Source organism: Canis aureus, chromosome 12 (genome assembly GCF_053574225.1).
Source record: "Canis aureus isolate CA01 chromosome 12, VMU_Caureus_v.1.0, whole genome shotgun sequence".
In the NCBI taxonomy this organism is placed as follows: Eukaryota; Metazoa; Chordata; class Mammalia; order Carnivora; family Canidae; genus Canis; species Canis aureus.
The window spans coordinates 62,820,315-62,837,134 of NC_135622.1; the positions used below are offsets into that span (position 1 = coordinate 62,820,315).

The 16,820-nt window shown below is 49.7% G+C and overlaps 1 protein-coding gene across 12 annotated transcripts in view; it reads right to left on the reverse strand.

Annotated features, from left to right (window-relative positions):
• Positions 1 to 16,820, reverse strand: part of DCDC2C (doublecortin domain containing 2C) — a 94,013-nt gene that overhangs the window by 69,987 nt on the left and 7,206 nt on the right. For 11 of the 12 annotated variants that reach the window (XR_013349893.1, XR_013349892.1, XR_013349891.1 and 8 more), the window contains exons 2-4: positions 16,258 to 16,309; positions 5,512 to 5,588; positions 583 to 711 (exon numbers count right to left, since the gene is read on the reverse strand). Coding sequence is in view for 6 of the 12 variants with exons in the window: in XM_077844243.1 (XP_077700369.1) it covers positions 583 to 711; positions 5,512 to 5,588; positions 16,258 to 16,309 (258 nt within the window). In the remaining 6 variants the exon portion in view is untranslated. Of the gene's footprint in view, positions 1 to 582; positions 712 to 5,511; positions 5,589 to 9,095; positions 9,228 to 16,257; positions 16,310 to 16,820 lie in introns of those variants that run through there. The other variant, XR_013349895.1, reaches the window with a different exon arrangement.

Sequence of the window (16,820 nt, forward strand, 5' to 3'; positions counted from 1 at the left end):
TCACTCCCACAACCAGCCATGGCCACCCTCCTCTCCTTATCCTCATGTCCACCTCACCTCTGTACCCCCTCTGTCTACCCCACACCATTGGCCACCTCACCTCTCCCCATCCCCATGGCCATACCCCCTCTATCCACCCACCTCTCCCTGTCCCCATGGCCACCTCACATCTGTCCCCACTCCAAACCCCCCTCTATCCACCTACCTCTCCCTGTCCCCATGGCCACCTCACCTCTGTCCCCATTCCATCCCCCCTCTGTCCACCTCATCCCTCCCCATCCCCATGGCCACCTCACCTCTGTCCCCCCCGTCTACCCCACCACTGGCCACCCCTCCTCTCCCCATCCCCATGGCCTCATTCACCAAATTCACTGCACCTAGCACATGTCAGATGTTCAATAAACTATGTTGAATGAAAAATGAAATAAACCGGTTAAAAATAAGTGTGGTAAAAAGACAGGAAATACTGTCTCCCCCAAAGAATCAGACTCAGAGTTAACGATGTCGCATCGCAGGCCTTGCTGGTCCAGGCCAGACATTCCCGCGCTGGGATCGGGTCTCCCACGGGTGCTGGAGCCTTACTTTCGCACGCCTCCTAGAGGGAAGACTTTTTCCCCAATTGTGGCCAGCACGCTGTTCCATTCGGTCAGAGTGAACTTGGGTATGATAATCTTTACAGGTGGGATAAACAGTCTTCCATTTGTGAAAACACTGTAAGAATGAAAAAAAAAAAAAAGCATTCATTACCACCTTACACTTGAGGGTGAAACACTGGAAATTCCAAGAAGGACCCCTCATTACAGGACTAGGAGGGGCACGCACCACACCAGGCGGCCCTCGGACACACGGCCTGGCCCGCCGGGGACCATCACCAAGCGGCTCGATGCTGAAGGCCCGGGGACACAGCAATACCGCAGGGAAACCTCTTTTCACAATCAAGTGCCCATGTGAACAGAACGAAACTCCACTTTTTAAATAACACGCCTCCACTATGGTGAGTAAACTGGAAGAAAATTGTGCCCATTTGGCAAATAAAGGGGGAATTCTGACTTTAAAAATGCAGTTACTGTCCCTTCCCATGGAGCCAAGATAGTGTCCAAGAGGAAATAATGTGCAATCCTCCGAAAAGATAATAAAACAACTGATTTCGCTCGTGCAGTTTTAAGGCAGCTTCGCCGAGGTCCCAGCAGGTTTATTTTTCTCCTGTGTTGGAGGGAAGCAGGGGGTCAGCAGAGGGGAGAGACCACATGGCAAGGTTCTCCCGTTAATGAGGCTGTGCCACCTGGTCCAAGTCACTTGGCAACAGTTTTAGACTCTTGTGACTCCTACTAAAATAATGTAAAATACGAGCCTTGTTTCTTTAAGTCTAAAAGCAATGAATAGTATTTAACCTTAAGGAGCTCGATTTTACGATTCCAGCTTTCATTTTTTTACATTATTATTTATGGTTACTGTTGTTTTGTTGCCGTTTTTCCTGTAATGCAAATAACTTAAAATTGGATGAATACATCTCTTTTTCTTTTTAGAGCAAATCTAAACTTGAATATGTTTGTGAGAAAATACAGAGAATCTGTTTTCTTTTCTAATGCTCTGTGGTAAGGGGCTTCCAATCAGTGCAGAGACCATCTCCTTCCATGGGTAAAATATTGCCCCAAAATAAACCCTAGAAAACAATGTTCTGTTCAAGTTATATCACAATGCACTTATGTGCTATCACTCCAAATAATATTTGCTACCCTGTTCCATCTATTGGTTTTCCTAAGTGTTTTATTCAAAAAAGTCTTTACAAACACAGATTACTAATAATGAAACAAGTGTTTAAACAAGGTCATGTTGGGTTTTCATCTAAATTTTCAGGGATATTTAACATACATGCTTATCCTGAGTGTGGGGTAATGGGCACTGTTATGAACTGAATTGTGTCCCCCCCAAAACTGTGGCAGCCCCAGCAGACAGACACACAGACACATACAGCAGCGCTGCTCAGAGTATCACGATCTTCCTCAGGTGCAAGCTGGTCACAAAGACTGAGGAGATGCATGGGATTAATAACCATTGACCCATTCTTTCCATTTCGCAAAATCCAATGCATGGAAATGAAACAGATTTATATGTAAAGATGTTTCCCACAGGATTATTTATAGAAACAAAAACATAAAAACAACCTCTAGGTCCAGGAACTGAGCAATGGTTAAATAAATTGTGGCCCAGCCATACAATAATCACTTATGCATCCGTTTAAAATTGTTTATGCAGAATTTATATTTACAGGGGAAATGGTCAAATATAATTAATGTCGTAAAAAAAAATGCACAACAGAAGATACAAAGAGAACAGGAAAAGTAAGTGTCCCTCCAGCTAATAGTGGTTGTCCGAAGTGTAGGATGAGGGATTTTTATTTCACTCTTTACACTTTTCTAGGTTCTCACATTTATTTATAATAAGCATGCAAACATGGGGAAAGCTACCCATATGAATATTTTAATTTTAAAAGACCCCCCCAAAAAGGAAAGAACTGTTATCTCCAATTTATAAATTAGGAAATCACAAGTTCAGAGGGCATGCTGGACTAAACACGTCACCCAAAGTTTGCTAGTTGAGATGAAGAATGAACTAGACCTTGCTACACCAGAATTCAAGCATCAGACCGGTCGCCGGCTGGATGGCTGACCGACCAACCCCACTGGAACACCCAAGAACGGTTTCCCAGGAACGCAGGTGATGGAGAGGTAACAGGTGGGCAGGAGCCCCTGGCACATGGCAAAAGCCCAGCACCATTAGATTAGAGCACATCCAAATTTTGGGAAACTTTGTAGCTTATTTTTTTTTTTGCCTTTTTTTTTTAAAGCACAGCTTACCCATGTGTGCTCATAAGGAACCATCTCCAAAATACACTATGTGGTAAAATAAAAGGAGGCTGCACAACAGTATTTGTAGGATATTATGTTTGCCAAAGTGTGTACCTGGGAGCCTGCACTCCAAGGACCCTCCAGAAGGGTTAGCAGTGGTTGCCTCTGGGAAGTCACTAGAGATACAGGGATATAAAGTGGGAGGAACACTTACTTTTAATGTATACCTTTTAAAACTATATATTTATTTACCGCGGGCATGGGTTGCTCTGGTCACAAAAAAAATCATTGATTTTCAAAAATAACTGAAATAAGAGAAGTTAAAGGCATAAAACTATAGTCAATGTACCGCCAATGGTGCTCATTAATGTTTAATAGGAAATATTTTAAATATTCTAAGGAGGACATATTTTAAATTATTAAAATAGGAAATATTTTAATTCTTTTTTTAAAGATTTTATTTATTTATGCATGAGAGACACACAGAGAGAGAGAAACAGAGACATAGGCAGAGGGAGAAGCAGGCTCCATGCGGGGAGCCCGATGTGGGACTCGATCCTGGGACTCCACCGGGCAGATGCTTAACCGCTGAGCCACCCAGGCGTCCCTAATTTTTTTCAAATAGGAAATACCACATGGATCTAGGAATGGACTTCAGTCAGGTGCCTGTGATGGTGATTACAATGACCCAACATGTACCAGGTTACACAGCTTGCTTAGAGGCTGAAGGACATAAATCGAGCCTCAACCTCCACTTCAAATTTATATCGCCTGGACCAGTTCAATTCTAAGGAGACCCAGACAGGGGAGCATGGGGCTCTCCCTCCAAATCCAGCACATGCTCAATGAGCCACCCCAACCCCATCACCCTACCACCCCACCCATGAGGATGAGAGAAGCCTCTGGAACCCATCTTAACTATTTTGTTTGCTTGTTTTTATAGTTACAAGGTCTCCAAGCAAAAATGATCAGGTCTTTGTAGATAAGACACTGTGTTTCAATGGATATTTGGGTCCATCTAGTGGAATTTCTGACACACCAATATAATGCATGGAGTACATGCGTACATGGTCTGCATGGAGCAAGTGTAAGTGGTAATAGAAAAATGTCCATCAAAATAAGTGAGAATCACTGATGTCTTGGCTCATGCCAGAAAAAAAAAATATATATATATATATAGCTTTAGCAATATGCTTCTTTGCCAGGAAGGACCATAAGCCAATCCTGTCCCCTGAGATTTCTATACATTCTTCAGAAACAGAGGTCTTTCACAAAATTCGGAAACACTGTGCCTCTCATCCTTTCAAACCAGCTCTCAGACTTGCAGAAGGCACAATGGAAAGGCCTAGCTGTTGACGTGTGTGCCCTGCACACGAGCAAGGAAAGGTATTTGATCGTGGAGGCTCTGAAGAGAGATGAAAGAGGCCAAATTTGACTAATCAACAGGTCACATTTCCCACATCCCTCCACTTCCCAGTCTGGGCTCTGAGGAATCTATGTAGCAGGGGCTTTCCATCCAATGGGCCCCCAGCCCCCTGACGGTCAGCACAAGCATGGAGGGCACCGGGTCAGGAATGTGGCAGATGCTGACGGCAGCCAGGACTGGACGCCCCTGCTAGTGTCGCCTGGACATGGAGAGCCCCTGCCTCTTGCTGAAATTCTGTCCACTGGGAGCAGAACATGGTAAAAGGGAGGGACCTATGCCCACCTCAACACCAGAGACTTTAATCTGTAAAATATTATGGATTAAAATTAAAATATCACAATACGAGGAGGATTTGGAGAGAACTGCCATCTGGGGAGCGTCAGAGCTGGGACCGGCAGCATGGGCCTTTTGGACAGGTCGCCAGGGAGCCCTCAGCGCACCTTGCCACGCGGCTCGGGAGTCCCGTTTTACAAGCAAGGGAGCCAGTTCAGGGAGACCAGGTGTGTGCCATTCACAAAGACAGTAAAATAAAAGTAGGATTTGAGGGATCCCTGGGTGGCTCACGGTTTAGCACCTGCCTTCAGCCCAGGGCATGATCCTGGAGTCCTGGGATCGAGTCCCACGTGGAGCCTGTTTCTGTCTGTGTCTCTCATGAATCAATAGATAAAATCTTTTTTTTTTTTTTAAAGGCAGGATTTGAGCCAATGATTTGTTGAGTCAAGTATGTTCTTTGTCCCAACCCCAAAACGTAAGCCAGACGGGCCCAGAACGTGGCTTCCATCACTCTGGACAGCTGCACACCGAGCAGCACAGGAGCAGGACTCCCTGTAACCCCAGGGCTCTGCCAACAAGAGCTCAGGGTGGGGAAGCCACGCGTGAGTGTCCTTTCAACACCCAGCAGCTGCAACTGCTGGATTGAAAACCAAATAAATAAACCCTAAGACCAAATTGTCTGCGTGAAGCCCTTGGATTTCAACCTCCATGTAAACTGTTGGACAGCATGGCAATTGGAATGTTTTTCCAAAATCAGGGTTCAAGGGAAGAAAGGATATGTAGCACCTAAAAGGCTGAATCATACAGGTGTCCCTGCCAGAGAGAGGGAGAGAAGGAGGAGGGGAGGAGGAGAGGGGTGAAGGGGAGAGGGGTGAAGGGGTGAAGGCAAGTCCGCGTAGCTCGAACATTTATCTTTAAGGAGCTACAGCAGTCGTGATTTCTCACCCACAAGACCTTACTCACTTAACGTGTCGAGATGTACGATGAAATGTCTGCCACCTGGACGGCACAATCATATCACAATGTACCACTGGTTTGATCTGAAAAAAAAAGAAAAAAGCAGGCCTGAGACTTCAGTTCAAACTGGCGAACACCTGGTAAATACCAATGGCCTGCAGAGCACGGCCCCAAAACCTAAATGAAGGCAGGGAGGCCCCAGGACGGGCTCCAGGGAGGCTGGATTCCCTGCTGGGAGCAGAACGGGACTCCCACCCAGCCAGGCCAGGTGACAGGGATGGGGGTCAGTGGCTGTGGACTCCAGTGGGGGTGAAGGTCCCGTGCGCAGGTGCAGAGCACAGTGGGCTGGAGCAGTCACGGGAGGTCGGGGGAAACACACCGACCAGGGTGCTAAGGGGCGCCCAGCAGCTCATCGCCCGGCAGGTGTAGGGTGGGCTCCCCAGGTATGTGGCTCAGGCAAATTGTGGGCGCCAAGAATGACTGAGGTTTCTTTTTTTTTTTTTAATTTTTATTTATTTATGATAGTCACAGAGAGAGAGAGGCAGAGACATAGGCAGAGGGAGAAGCAGGCTCCATGCACCGGGGCCCGACGTGGGATTCGATCCCGGGTCTCCAGGATCGGGCCCTGGGCCAAAGGCAGGCGCCAAACCGCTGCGCCACCCAGGGATCCCATGACTGAGGTTTCTGAGTTAGGCTACGGGGGACGAGCTAAATGTCCTGCCAGGTGGTGAGAGGGCCTCCCCGGGCTCCCCGATGCTTCTCTTCCCTGCGACTCCAACCTAAGGGGCTGAGCCACCCCTGGGGCCTCATTCACCTTCAGCCTCACGCCCCCCAGGGCCTAGACCCTCCGGGGCGACAAGGATGGGAGCCCTGCCGTGGACAAGCAGAACCTCTCTTCCTCACGGTCTTCTCCTTTAAGAGTCCGGAAAAGCAAGAGGAGGGGATTGCGCCCTTGGCGCACTGGGGGATTGAGCCCATGGCCCCGCGCAGCCCCGGAGCTTCTCGAGGCCTCTCCATCAGCACCCCTGAAAGTTGCCCCAGCTGTGTTCCTTCCCTGTCACCCAGCCCACCCAGCTGGAGAGCTTGGGGCCTCATCACCCTCCAGCCCTCCATAGCCCAAAAGCCTCCCCGGGCACACGAGGCCCCCACATTGCCTCTCCCCGAGTGCACCCACCTCATTCCACTGCTCCACGTAGGACCTCGGCAGCACAGGGCCTTTGCTCAGGCTCCTGCCAGCTCAGAGCCCATGTACCACGCACAGCACAGCCGCTCCGTGCCAGCGCTAAACCCATTCCACCAAGCACCCTCTAATGACACCCTCTAATGAGTGGGTCGCCCAGGCCACATGCTGCTGTCCCTGTAAGGTGGCCCCGCTGCACAGTGAGCTCCTGGCTGAGATGCACGAGCCACCCTTCCTCACACCAAGGCCACTGGAAGGCCTGACCTGGAGCCACACCCCCGGAGCCCTGACCTGGAGCCTCACCTCCCCAGAGGCCTACCTGGAGCCCCGCCCCCAAGAGCCCTACCTGGAGCCCCACCCCCGGCACTGCTGCACCTGCACACCTGCTGCTGCCCCTCCCTCACCAGTCTCAGGCCCACCATGCAGCTCGCAGCAGGGGACGAGTCACTCTGTACCGGAACCATTAGCTGCAGGCCTGGGGCTGGGACTGGGGTCCAACCACGAACCCCTCCCTCATTCCCTTGCTCCTGAGCCTTATCTCTGCCCCGAGCGCGCTGCCTCCCTGAGCTCCTCTCCCTGCCAGGCCTGCAGCTGGGAGAGGCTCTGCCCGAGGTGGGCACCGGCGCTCGGGGCCCTGCTCCAGCAGGGAGGGCAGGAGGGCAGAGGCCGACCGCCCGGGCCCACAGCTGGATCCCCCCACTCCGCTTGCCTGGACATCGTCTCCCCCAACCCCGCCTGCCTGACCGCCTTGTCTCCCCCCCCACCTGCCTGGACGCCCTGTACACCCCCACCCCGCCCGCCTGGATGCTCTGTCTCCCCCCACCCCGTCCTGCCTGACCGCCCTGAGTCCCCCGACCCTGCCTGCTTGGACGCCCTGTCTCCCCCCACTCCCTAGTCCTGCCAGGCTGCCCCGCTCACACCCACACAGACCACCCAGACCTGTGACGTTGTCGCAGCTCTCCCAGTTACCCCACGTGCGTCAGAGTCACCTACAAAGCTCCTTTGCCAAGAATAACACCGACCTGCGTCCTCCGGGTTCACCATGAGAGGGACGAGGGAGCTGCATGGACCATTAACAGGGGTGACAAAGTTTGGGCATCTCCTGCTCTCCCCGGCACTGGTTTTTAAAAAGAGGAGGAGAAAGTGCCATTCTGGGTCTTCTGAGGCCCCGAGGAGGCAGGGGGCCCGCCGGGTAGAGTGGAGAAGGGTCAGAAGGACGAGTCACGGCGAGGTGACCGAGGAGAAGGCCCGTCCAGCACCTGCTGCGGCTTGAACCACCGAGTCAGGAGGGAGGGCTGCCTGAGAGGCCCGGACGGGCAGAGCAGGCCACGGGCAACCGCAGGTGGGACGAGGGCACGTGGACCCTGCAGCCCAGGCCTCACATCCAGCCCGCCTCCCCCTGCCCCTGCCCGCGCGAGCCTGCGGGGCCGATGCAGCCCTGAGCTGAGTCCAGTCCTGTCTGCAGGGGGGACGACACAGCTCGCAGGGGCCTGTGAGATAACAGAAGACGCGCGACACCACACCTGCCCCGTAGTGATAACTCCCCATGCAGTGAACCCGAGTCTCCCAACACATCAGACAGAGATGCAGAGAGATGGCAGGACGGAGAGAGACACAGAGAGGTGGTGGGACGGAGAGAGATGCAGAGGGATGACGGGATGGAGAGAGATGCAGAGATGGCGGGGTGGAGAGAGACACGGAGAGATGGTGGGACGGAGAGAGATGGCGGGATGGAGAGAGACGCAGAGAGGTGGTGGGACAGAGAGACACCTGGGCATCTGCATCTCACTGAGGCCTCTGGGCATCTGCATCTCACTGAGGCCCCGAGAGAATGCTGGTCTGACCCACAGCCAGCTGCTCGTCCCCCCATTTCCCCATCTCTACCCCAGAACCTGGGAGACACTGGGGAGTCCCTTGCTCCTTACAGCCCGCAGCTAAACCATTAGCACGTCTCCGCCTCCCCCCATGCCCGCAACCCCGCCCCCCGTCAGAGCCATACCCCCTCCCCCGCGGCGCTCGCTGTCCCCGCCCCTACCGTGCTGGCCAGGCGGCTGTCCTCGCATCCCACCCTCACCCCCTCCCCACACGGGGCAGAGTCGCCTTTGGACACAGTAGTCGCCGTGGTCACCCTGTGACTCAGCCCCTGTGGCGGCGATGGCTACTCGCCCACGACACCCCCTCCCCTCCCGGCCTCCCCACACCACAGCCCCGCACGCACTCCTGCAGCTCTTGAACATCAAGACCTTGAGCCTGGAACGTTCTCCTGGGTCTGCACACCTCCCTCTTCCCTGCACGAGGAAGTCACTTTGGAAGCAGCTCCTCAGAGAGGCCCTCCCGGACCAGTCACGCCCTAGATTCGTTTCCACCACAGCATTTAATACTGTCTTAATGTTCGTGCTTATTTATTTACCTATTATCAATTCCTCCTTATAGGCTGCAAGCCTCCTGAGAAGCAGAGCTCTCGACTGTCACATGGGACAAAGGACCCCCAGAGTCCGAAGAGCGAGTGGCCCACAGGAGGAGTTGGAGAAGGACGCCGTGACTGTGAATGAATAGACGCTGTCACGGCAAGTGATAAACAGCCCTGCTCCTCCAGGAAGAATCCAGAAAACGCAAGGTCATTGGAGACCTAGAGCCATGTCACACCATCTAGAAGATTATATCCACCTGCCTGCTGATAGCAGCACCATCAAAGCCTCGAGCATCAATAGCTACCATGAATTTACTGACCTAGTTTAAAAACAAAACAACAGAAATTATTATCTGCAAAATTCTATTAAGGTACAACTACCCTAAGAAACAGCTTTCTGCTTCATCGCCTCAAATTATGGAAACAATGAGCTAATTGGTTTTTTATGTGTTAATGATTCATTAACCCTGCTATCACCTGCCTAATTAAATAACCCCAGCAATTAAATACATGATTCTGGATTTTTTTTTCCTCTGAACTGCATATAATCTCCTAAGAAAGCTCATGTGGCTTTCTGTAACTGTCTGGCGGTGATGACAGCTTCAGAGATCGTGTCACCCATCTGCCTGAGAGGCTGAAGGGCTCAGTGGGCTTTGTGGCTCCTTAACCAACTGTCCGAGGTAATTAAACCAAATCCACACCCACGCCAGAAGACCCTTCAGGTTACCGCAGGTGTATTTCCGGCTCTGGCTTACTAGGCCTGCTCCGCAGCAGGAGTTGCATCCACACCTCACCCTCAAAATAACCAGGCCAAACACCTGCGTGTAAACAACCCGAGCTGCTAAGAATCTTCACCAAGAACACACCGTCGCGAAGCGTCCTGGCCGTAATAAGCCATCAAAAAAATATTTTATCGTAGATTTTAGCAAACTGGGGATTTGAACCTCTGCCAGCGGGGCACTTAGGAGGCTGTGTCCTGAGTCTGAGTCATCCGCGATTCGGGCACTGGCTCCATCACCTTCAATTTTGATAACCTTGAACGGGCTGTGCACCTGTGTCCTCGCGTGCAAATGCAGACGAAAGTGGTGCCTGTCGTGTAAGGTCTGCTTTCAGGATGTGTGACAGGAGATGAGAAGGTGCAATTGTGGGGCGCTCAGCAAAACGCCAGGAATGCGTTAGGAGCTCAGCTGGGAGCAGCTGTGGCGGTGGGGTGGTGGTGGCGGCTGTTATTGCTGTTAGCCTCCCAAGTCTCTAGTCTTGGCACCTCATCCAGCTGCTCCGACTACCCTCAGTGAACATCCTCACAGCCTGTTTGAGGTGCAAGACCCCAAACAAAAAAGACCCAAGTGAGTCTAGCACCAAGAAAAGACCCCGTCACGTACCCACATCAGGGGGAGAGTCTCATAATTAGTGAACGGTGCTCATCAGGGTCTGGAGCGTGTGCTGTGCAAGCTGGAGTAACAGAGAGGCTCCTACACCACTTAACAAGTGGCCCTTTGCTTAGCCTAAGGGCCCAAACAGATATACTTGTAAAGGGACACACAATGGCCACAGGTCACAGAAACCCCACGGAAGGTACAGTGGGCTCTCCTTTGCTCATTCTGTCCATTAAGGAAAAGGTCACCCTGGGCCACCTCCAAAGGCACTTCAGTTCTTGTTCTGAGATCCTCTGAGTCCAAAACAAACAAAAACCAAAAAATCAGCTTAAACTCTTTCCAAAAACGTCCAAGAATCATCATAGGTTAGCCATTCTGGAGCAGCGAGGTGCGGGGTGGGAAAGGCAAGCAGGTGGGGAATCACGCTTCCCCCACCCTGGCACCATTGCCTGTAGAAATGTGGCAAATCTGAGCAAGCCCTCGGCACCTCTGCAGCCCTCCCCCGGCTTTTACCACGTGGGCACTAGATGGGGAGACCAGGCAGGTGTGTCTAAGACACGGGGGGACTCAGTCGGTGAAGCGTCTGCCTTCAGCTCATGACCCCGGGGTCCTGGGATGGAGTGTCAGGCTCCCTGCTCAATGGGGAGTCTGCTTCTCCCTCTCCCCTCCCCGCTGCTCACACTCTCTCTCCATCTCTCGCTCTCTCAATCTTAAATAAATAAAATCTTTTCTAAAAATATAACAAAAATAAAAATAAAACATGGCTGGAGAAATAGATTCTTGGCCTTCTTGGTCATGATGATGATGAATTTTTATTTCCCATTTTTTGGAAAATGTCGTTTTTTTTTTTACATTCAATAAAACAGAAGAACTATGACTGGGGTTTTAGAATTGACTCATCTGATACCATGTACCTTGTAAAGTTCTATCATGATTCTAAAAGTTGGGATTGCCGCCCCCTCCCGGCATGTGGAGAGGGCCGCAGGGACGCTGCCCAGACCTCCCTGGGGGTTTCTCCATGATGATGGCACAGGAGGGCAGGTCCCTGTCTGGGTTCCTGCGTGCCCTCCACGACAGCGGCTGCGCTGGATGATCATGAGCCTTGAGTGGAAGTCACAGAGCTAGAGGAGCGGAAAGGCTGAGGATGGGCCAGGCCAGCATTCCCAGGTCTCTGGGGAGGCCTGGAGACCAGCCACTCGCCTGGAATCAGCCAGGTAGTTCAGAGCAGCTGACACGAGAGCTCCTGCCCCGACGACAGCCCCTGCTCTGCAGCCGAACAACGACAACAGCAACCACTGTCCACTGAGCTCCTAAGTCACCTGGGGCCTCTTGCTAGGCAGCGGGCCGTGGGTTGCCTCATTTTGTGTTACTCTTACCAAGAGCAACAGTGTTTCCCACCTAACTACTCCTATATTTCAAATCCTATTGGTTTGGTGATTTATTTCTTCATATTGTAAGATGCTTTATCTTCTCCAAACTATTTTGACTGCCAGCTGCTCCTCGTACACCAGCATCTCTCTCGCCCGCTCTCCTCATCCCACCTCGGCAACCTCAGGCCTCTTCTTCAGAGGGGCCACAGTATGCAAAGCAAGCAATCACCCAGCGAGCATCCATGGGGTAAGTTCAACATTGAGAGAACATCCTTCAATGACTCCTTTTGGAAAAAATAAAATAGTAACACATGAGACCAACCACTCCGACGGGCCTGGTGTCAACCGTCTACATCACCATACAGTCTCAAATGATGGCATATGAATAAAATAACCAAAAAGGAAGAAAGAAGAGGGAGACTAAGGGGGTGGAGGATTAGGAAAAATGCAAACAGAAGCAGAGAAGAAAAGAATGAAAGCAGAGTGAGCACAAGATAGCACATTTAAACTTCACCAGTATCCCCAGGGTCAGAGGTGGTTAAGTCTGCTCCCATGTTCACAGCGTGGGTTAGAAGAAATAATGAAGCTGCTGACAAATGCCAGCCAATGGAGGAGGAAGTTACCCGCATCAGCTTCCATGGCGAGGCTGGGAAAAGCAGGTCTACCCAGCAATTGGCGGACAGGGGAGGAGGAGGCAAGCAAGCAGGTCAACACCGCTTGGTGGGCCCAGGTCACACCCAAGCCAGTCACTCCCCTCCTCCGCCTGACACCACAACAGAAATCTCCATTGTAACTGGAGGGAATGATGCTGAGTGAAGTCAATCAGAGAAGGACAAACAGTATACGGTCTTATTCATTTGGGGAATATACAAAATAGTGAAAGGGAATAAAGGGGAAAAGAGAGAAAATGAGTGGGAAATATCAGTGAGGGAGACAGCACGTGAGAGACTCCTAACTCTGGGAAACGAACAAGGGGTAGTGGAAAGGGAAGTGACCGGGGGGAGGGGGTGACTGGGTGACAGGCACTGAGTGGGGCTGAGCACTGGGTAATATGGGATGGGATGAGCACTGGGTAATATGCTATATGTTGGCAAATTGAACTCCAATAAAAAAAATTTTTTTAAATCTCCATTGTTGGGCCAAGACGCTGTCTCCACAGTATCTCTGACAAAAATGCAAATGCATCACATGGCAGAGAAAGAAAGTCACTCCCTCCTGTGACAAAGACATAGTAACCATCCATGAAGGCCTGAGCCCTGGGAGGGAAGGGCACCTGGGGGGAGCATGAGAGGAGAGCGATGGGCTCAGAAAAGAAGTGAGGGTGCAAGTCACCCCACACAGAAGCATGGCTCCCTACCCAACAACACAGGAGAAAGTTCAGAGCAGAACCAATGAAATAGAAAGCAGAGCGAAGAAATTGAGAAAACCAATAAAGCCAATCGTTAGTTCTTCAAGATTGTTAAGATTGATAAAACTATAGACAGTATCACCTGGACAATGGAGAGAAGACACAAATGACCAGGAATGGTAGGCATGAGGGAGGTCACATCATGGGATCCCACAGATGTTAACATGATAAAAGAACACTATAAACAATTTCATGGGGCACCTGGGGGCTCAGTCAGTAAAGCTCCAACTCTTGGTTTCGGCTCAGGTCATGATCTCAGGGTCATGGGATGGAGCCCCGCATACAGCTCCACATTCAGCAAGGAGTCTGCTTCTCCCTCTCTCTCTCTCTCTGCCCCTCCTCCTGCTCCCACATGCCCACTCTCCATCTTTCTCTCTCAAATAGATAAATAAATCTTTTAAAAAATAAAAGGGAAATGACTTCATGCTAATAAATTCAACAACCAAAATGAAATGGACAAGTCAAAAGAGACAAACTAGCAAAGTTCACTCAAGAAGAAACAGACAACCCTAGGAGCCCTGTATCCAGTGCGGCAGCTGGATTTGTAGTCAAAAACCTTCCCACAAAGACAACTCCAGGCCCAGTTGGCTCCACTGATAACTTCTATCAAACATTTAAGGAAGAAATGATACCAAAACTAGAGAGAGACATTACAAGAATAAAAAGCTACAGACCAGCATCCCTCCGTGAACATAGACATAAAAATTACAAACAAAAGTTTAGCAAATAAAACCCAACAATGCATAAAAAGGGCAATATTTCACAGGTGGGGTCTGTCTCAGGAATGCAAGGTTGGCTTAATATCTGAAAATCAATCAATGTATTCATAATATTAACAAACAAAAAATGAAAAGCCACATGATCATCCCAGCAGACACAGAAGAAGGCCTGCCATTTCTAATTTAAATCTGAATCCTACATCCCACGCACAGGCCTGACCCAGCCACAGTGGGCACCGTGTTTTATCTTGTCCGCCTTCAGCCTTCTCCTCCTCCCTGCTCTTCCAGGGCTGGGCTGGAGGGCATGGGAAGGACAGCGTCTACTGTGATTGGAGCCGCTGCAGCTGACTTCCTTAGCAGGTGTCCAATGTGGCAGGTGTCCAATCAATAAAAGACTAGTCTTTTAGCTCATTATTATATTATCCCCAGAATTATGGGTATGTCCCCCAAGAAACACAAAGACATGGTGTATTAAGTAATGGTAAGTAATCAGATATTGGGGCACCCAGGTGGCTCAGTCAGTTAAGTGTATGCCTTCAGCTCAGGTCCTGGGATCAAGCCCCACATCAGGCTCCCTGCTCAGTGGGGAGTCTGCTTCTCCCTCTCCTCCCTGCTTATGCTATCTTGGTCACAATCTCTCTCTCTCTCTTCTCTCTTCTCTCTCTCTCTCTCTAATAAATTTTAAAAATATTGTTTTAAAAAAGTAATCAGAGATGACCAAAAGGGGGTAAGGTAAGTAGTTTAGGTGAGCAGTAGAGATAGCAAGAGAGAGACGCCCACCGGTATGACCTACAAACCTCAGCCCTGTGACTCTAGCCCTCCATCTTTGTATGGGACAGAAGGACCCAGATCTTAATTTCAGGCTATCTTTAGGGTCCACTCATGGGAACAGATTTCTTGGACCAAATCTTCCTTCAGTCAAAGCTCATTCAAGGTTGGCTACACCACAGATACACGTCCCTGAAAATACTACACTCCCACCAAGATAGAATTTACATATCCAACAACAACAACACAATCTGCTTTCAGTGACTTCTCCCACCACTTGTGCTCTCTCTGACTCTCACTCTCTCAAATCAATAGATAAAATCTAGAAGAAGAAGAAGAAGAAGAAGAAGAAGAAGAAGAAGAAGAAGAAGAAGAAGAAGAAGAAGAAGAAGAAGAAGAAGAAAAAGAAGAAGAAGAAGGGGAGGAGGAGGAGGAGGAGGAGGAGAATCACACACCACCTCCCACCCTCTTTATTCAGGTGGCCCTGAACTTCTGTCACTGCTAGGAGTGTTTCTTGTTGGAAAGTTGCCCACTGCCCTGGCAAGTCACAGTTTAGGGTGGGTACATGACAAATATGACTTGATTCATCACGTGCCTTGCAATGCAGACCCTAAGGGAACAGCTCAATGCTTCTGAGGGCTCATGCTTGAGACCTGTGCTGGAGCTCCTAGGCTGCCCTTTACTGGACCTCGGGCACAGATCCCAGGGCACACAGAAGCCCTGCTTCTTTAAACTGCGGAGGGAGGGGACCAGCATGGATGTCTTCCTGGTACATGATACATGTCTCACCATTCAGCCATCACACCAGTTCACGGAGCAGAAAATTCAAAATACCAAAACTACCACTGAGAGAAGTAAATACTCTTGAAATCTCACCTCTGAATACCCAACAAAATGACAAGTCTATGTTTAAAAAATAAATAAAAACCATATTACATTCTAAATATCAACAGGATATCTTGCTTAAAACCTAGCAATTTCTGTTGTTTATTTTAAAAAGTGGATCTCTTTTATACTTATTAAATGGATTTTTTTTTTTTTTGCTAAGAATCAGGTGATGTGAACAGAGTGATGGAAAGCTCCACCCTGTAGACCTTTCAAAAGTCTGTCAAGCACAACAATGCCGAGAACTGGGGCAAATCTTTAAATTTAGCATGATAATTAACTTCAACTTTAAGTGATGGACCTTAAAATAGCCTTTCCTGATGCCTGTCTTTCCAAATCCCCCCAAAACAAAAGTGAAGACTTTCAATAAATAATTGCACAAGTGTGTCTCAAAGATGACGGTCTTCCTAACCACGGTCTTAGAGTATTTTTACTGACTTCCATCATGTTACGAAGTGCTTTGATGAGTATGACAAGCTTTTACAATGAATTCGGGCTTTGAGAGCAGCATGCCCCTATGGGCATCGCCTACAAAATGCTGATTTTGTACAACTGACATGATTCAATACTGACACTCGATATTTTCCCAGGTCACCCCATTTATCCCATCTTTAATAATTAGCAGTGAATACTTACTTCCTTCAACTTTCTCATCTTTGTAGGTTTTCTGGGCACTATATGAATATAACTGCAAAAGAAGAAAGAAAAACCTAATTAGAAGGTAAGTATCGAAGTGGAAGATGGGAGCCTCTTCAAGAGAGGACTCCTTTTTGGCATTCCCATACGTGACTCCACAGCAACTTAAAACTAGAGTCAAGAGGAGCATGTGGGATGTTGACACCCAACAGCAAGGTCACCACAGGACCATGTCACACAGCAGCTGCCATTGACACCACCCACGGGAAACTGCCTCCTGAGTGACACTCTTTCCTTCTCATATCCTTAATAATCCAAAAGGAACTGTATCAATCATCTCATTCAACCTCCTTATTTACCAGGTCACCAAAGGGCCCAGAAGTGAGCTCACCCAGCATCCCTCCTGTGCAGCTCATCACCTGCACCACCACCCCCCATCACACAGAATTATATCGTTGTCCCCATTCTGCCAAAAGTGAACACCAAGAAGAGTCACCAGCATAACACCTATGTGAGAACTTCCAGAGAGCTCTCCATATGCCTCAAAAATAGGACACATATTT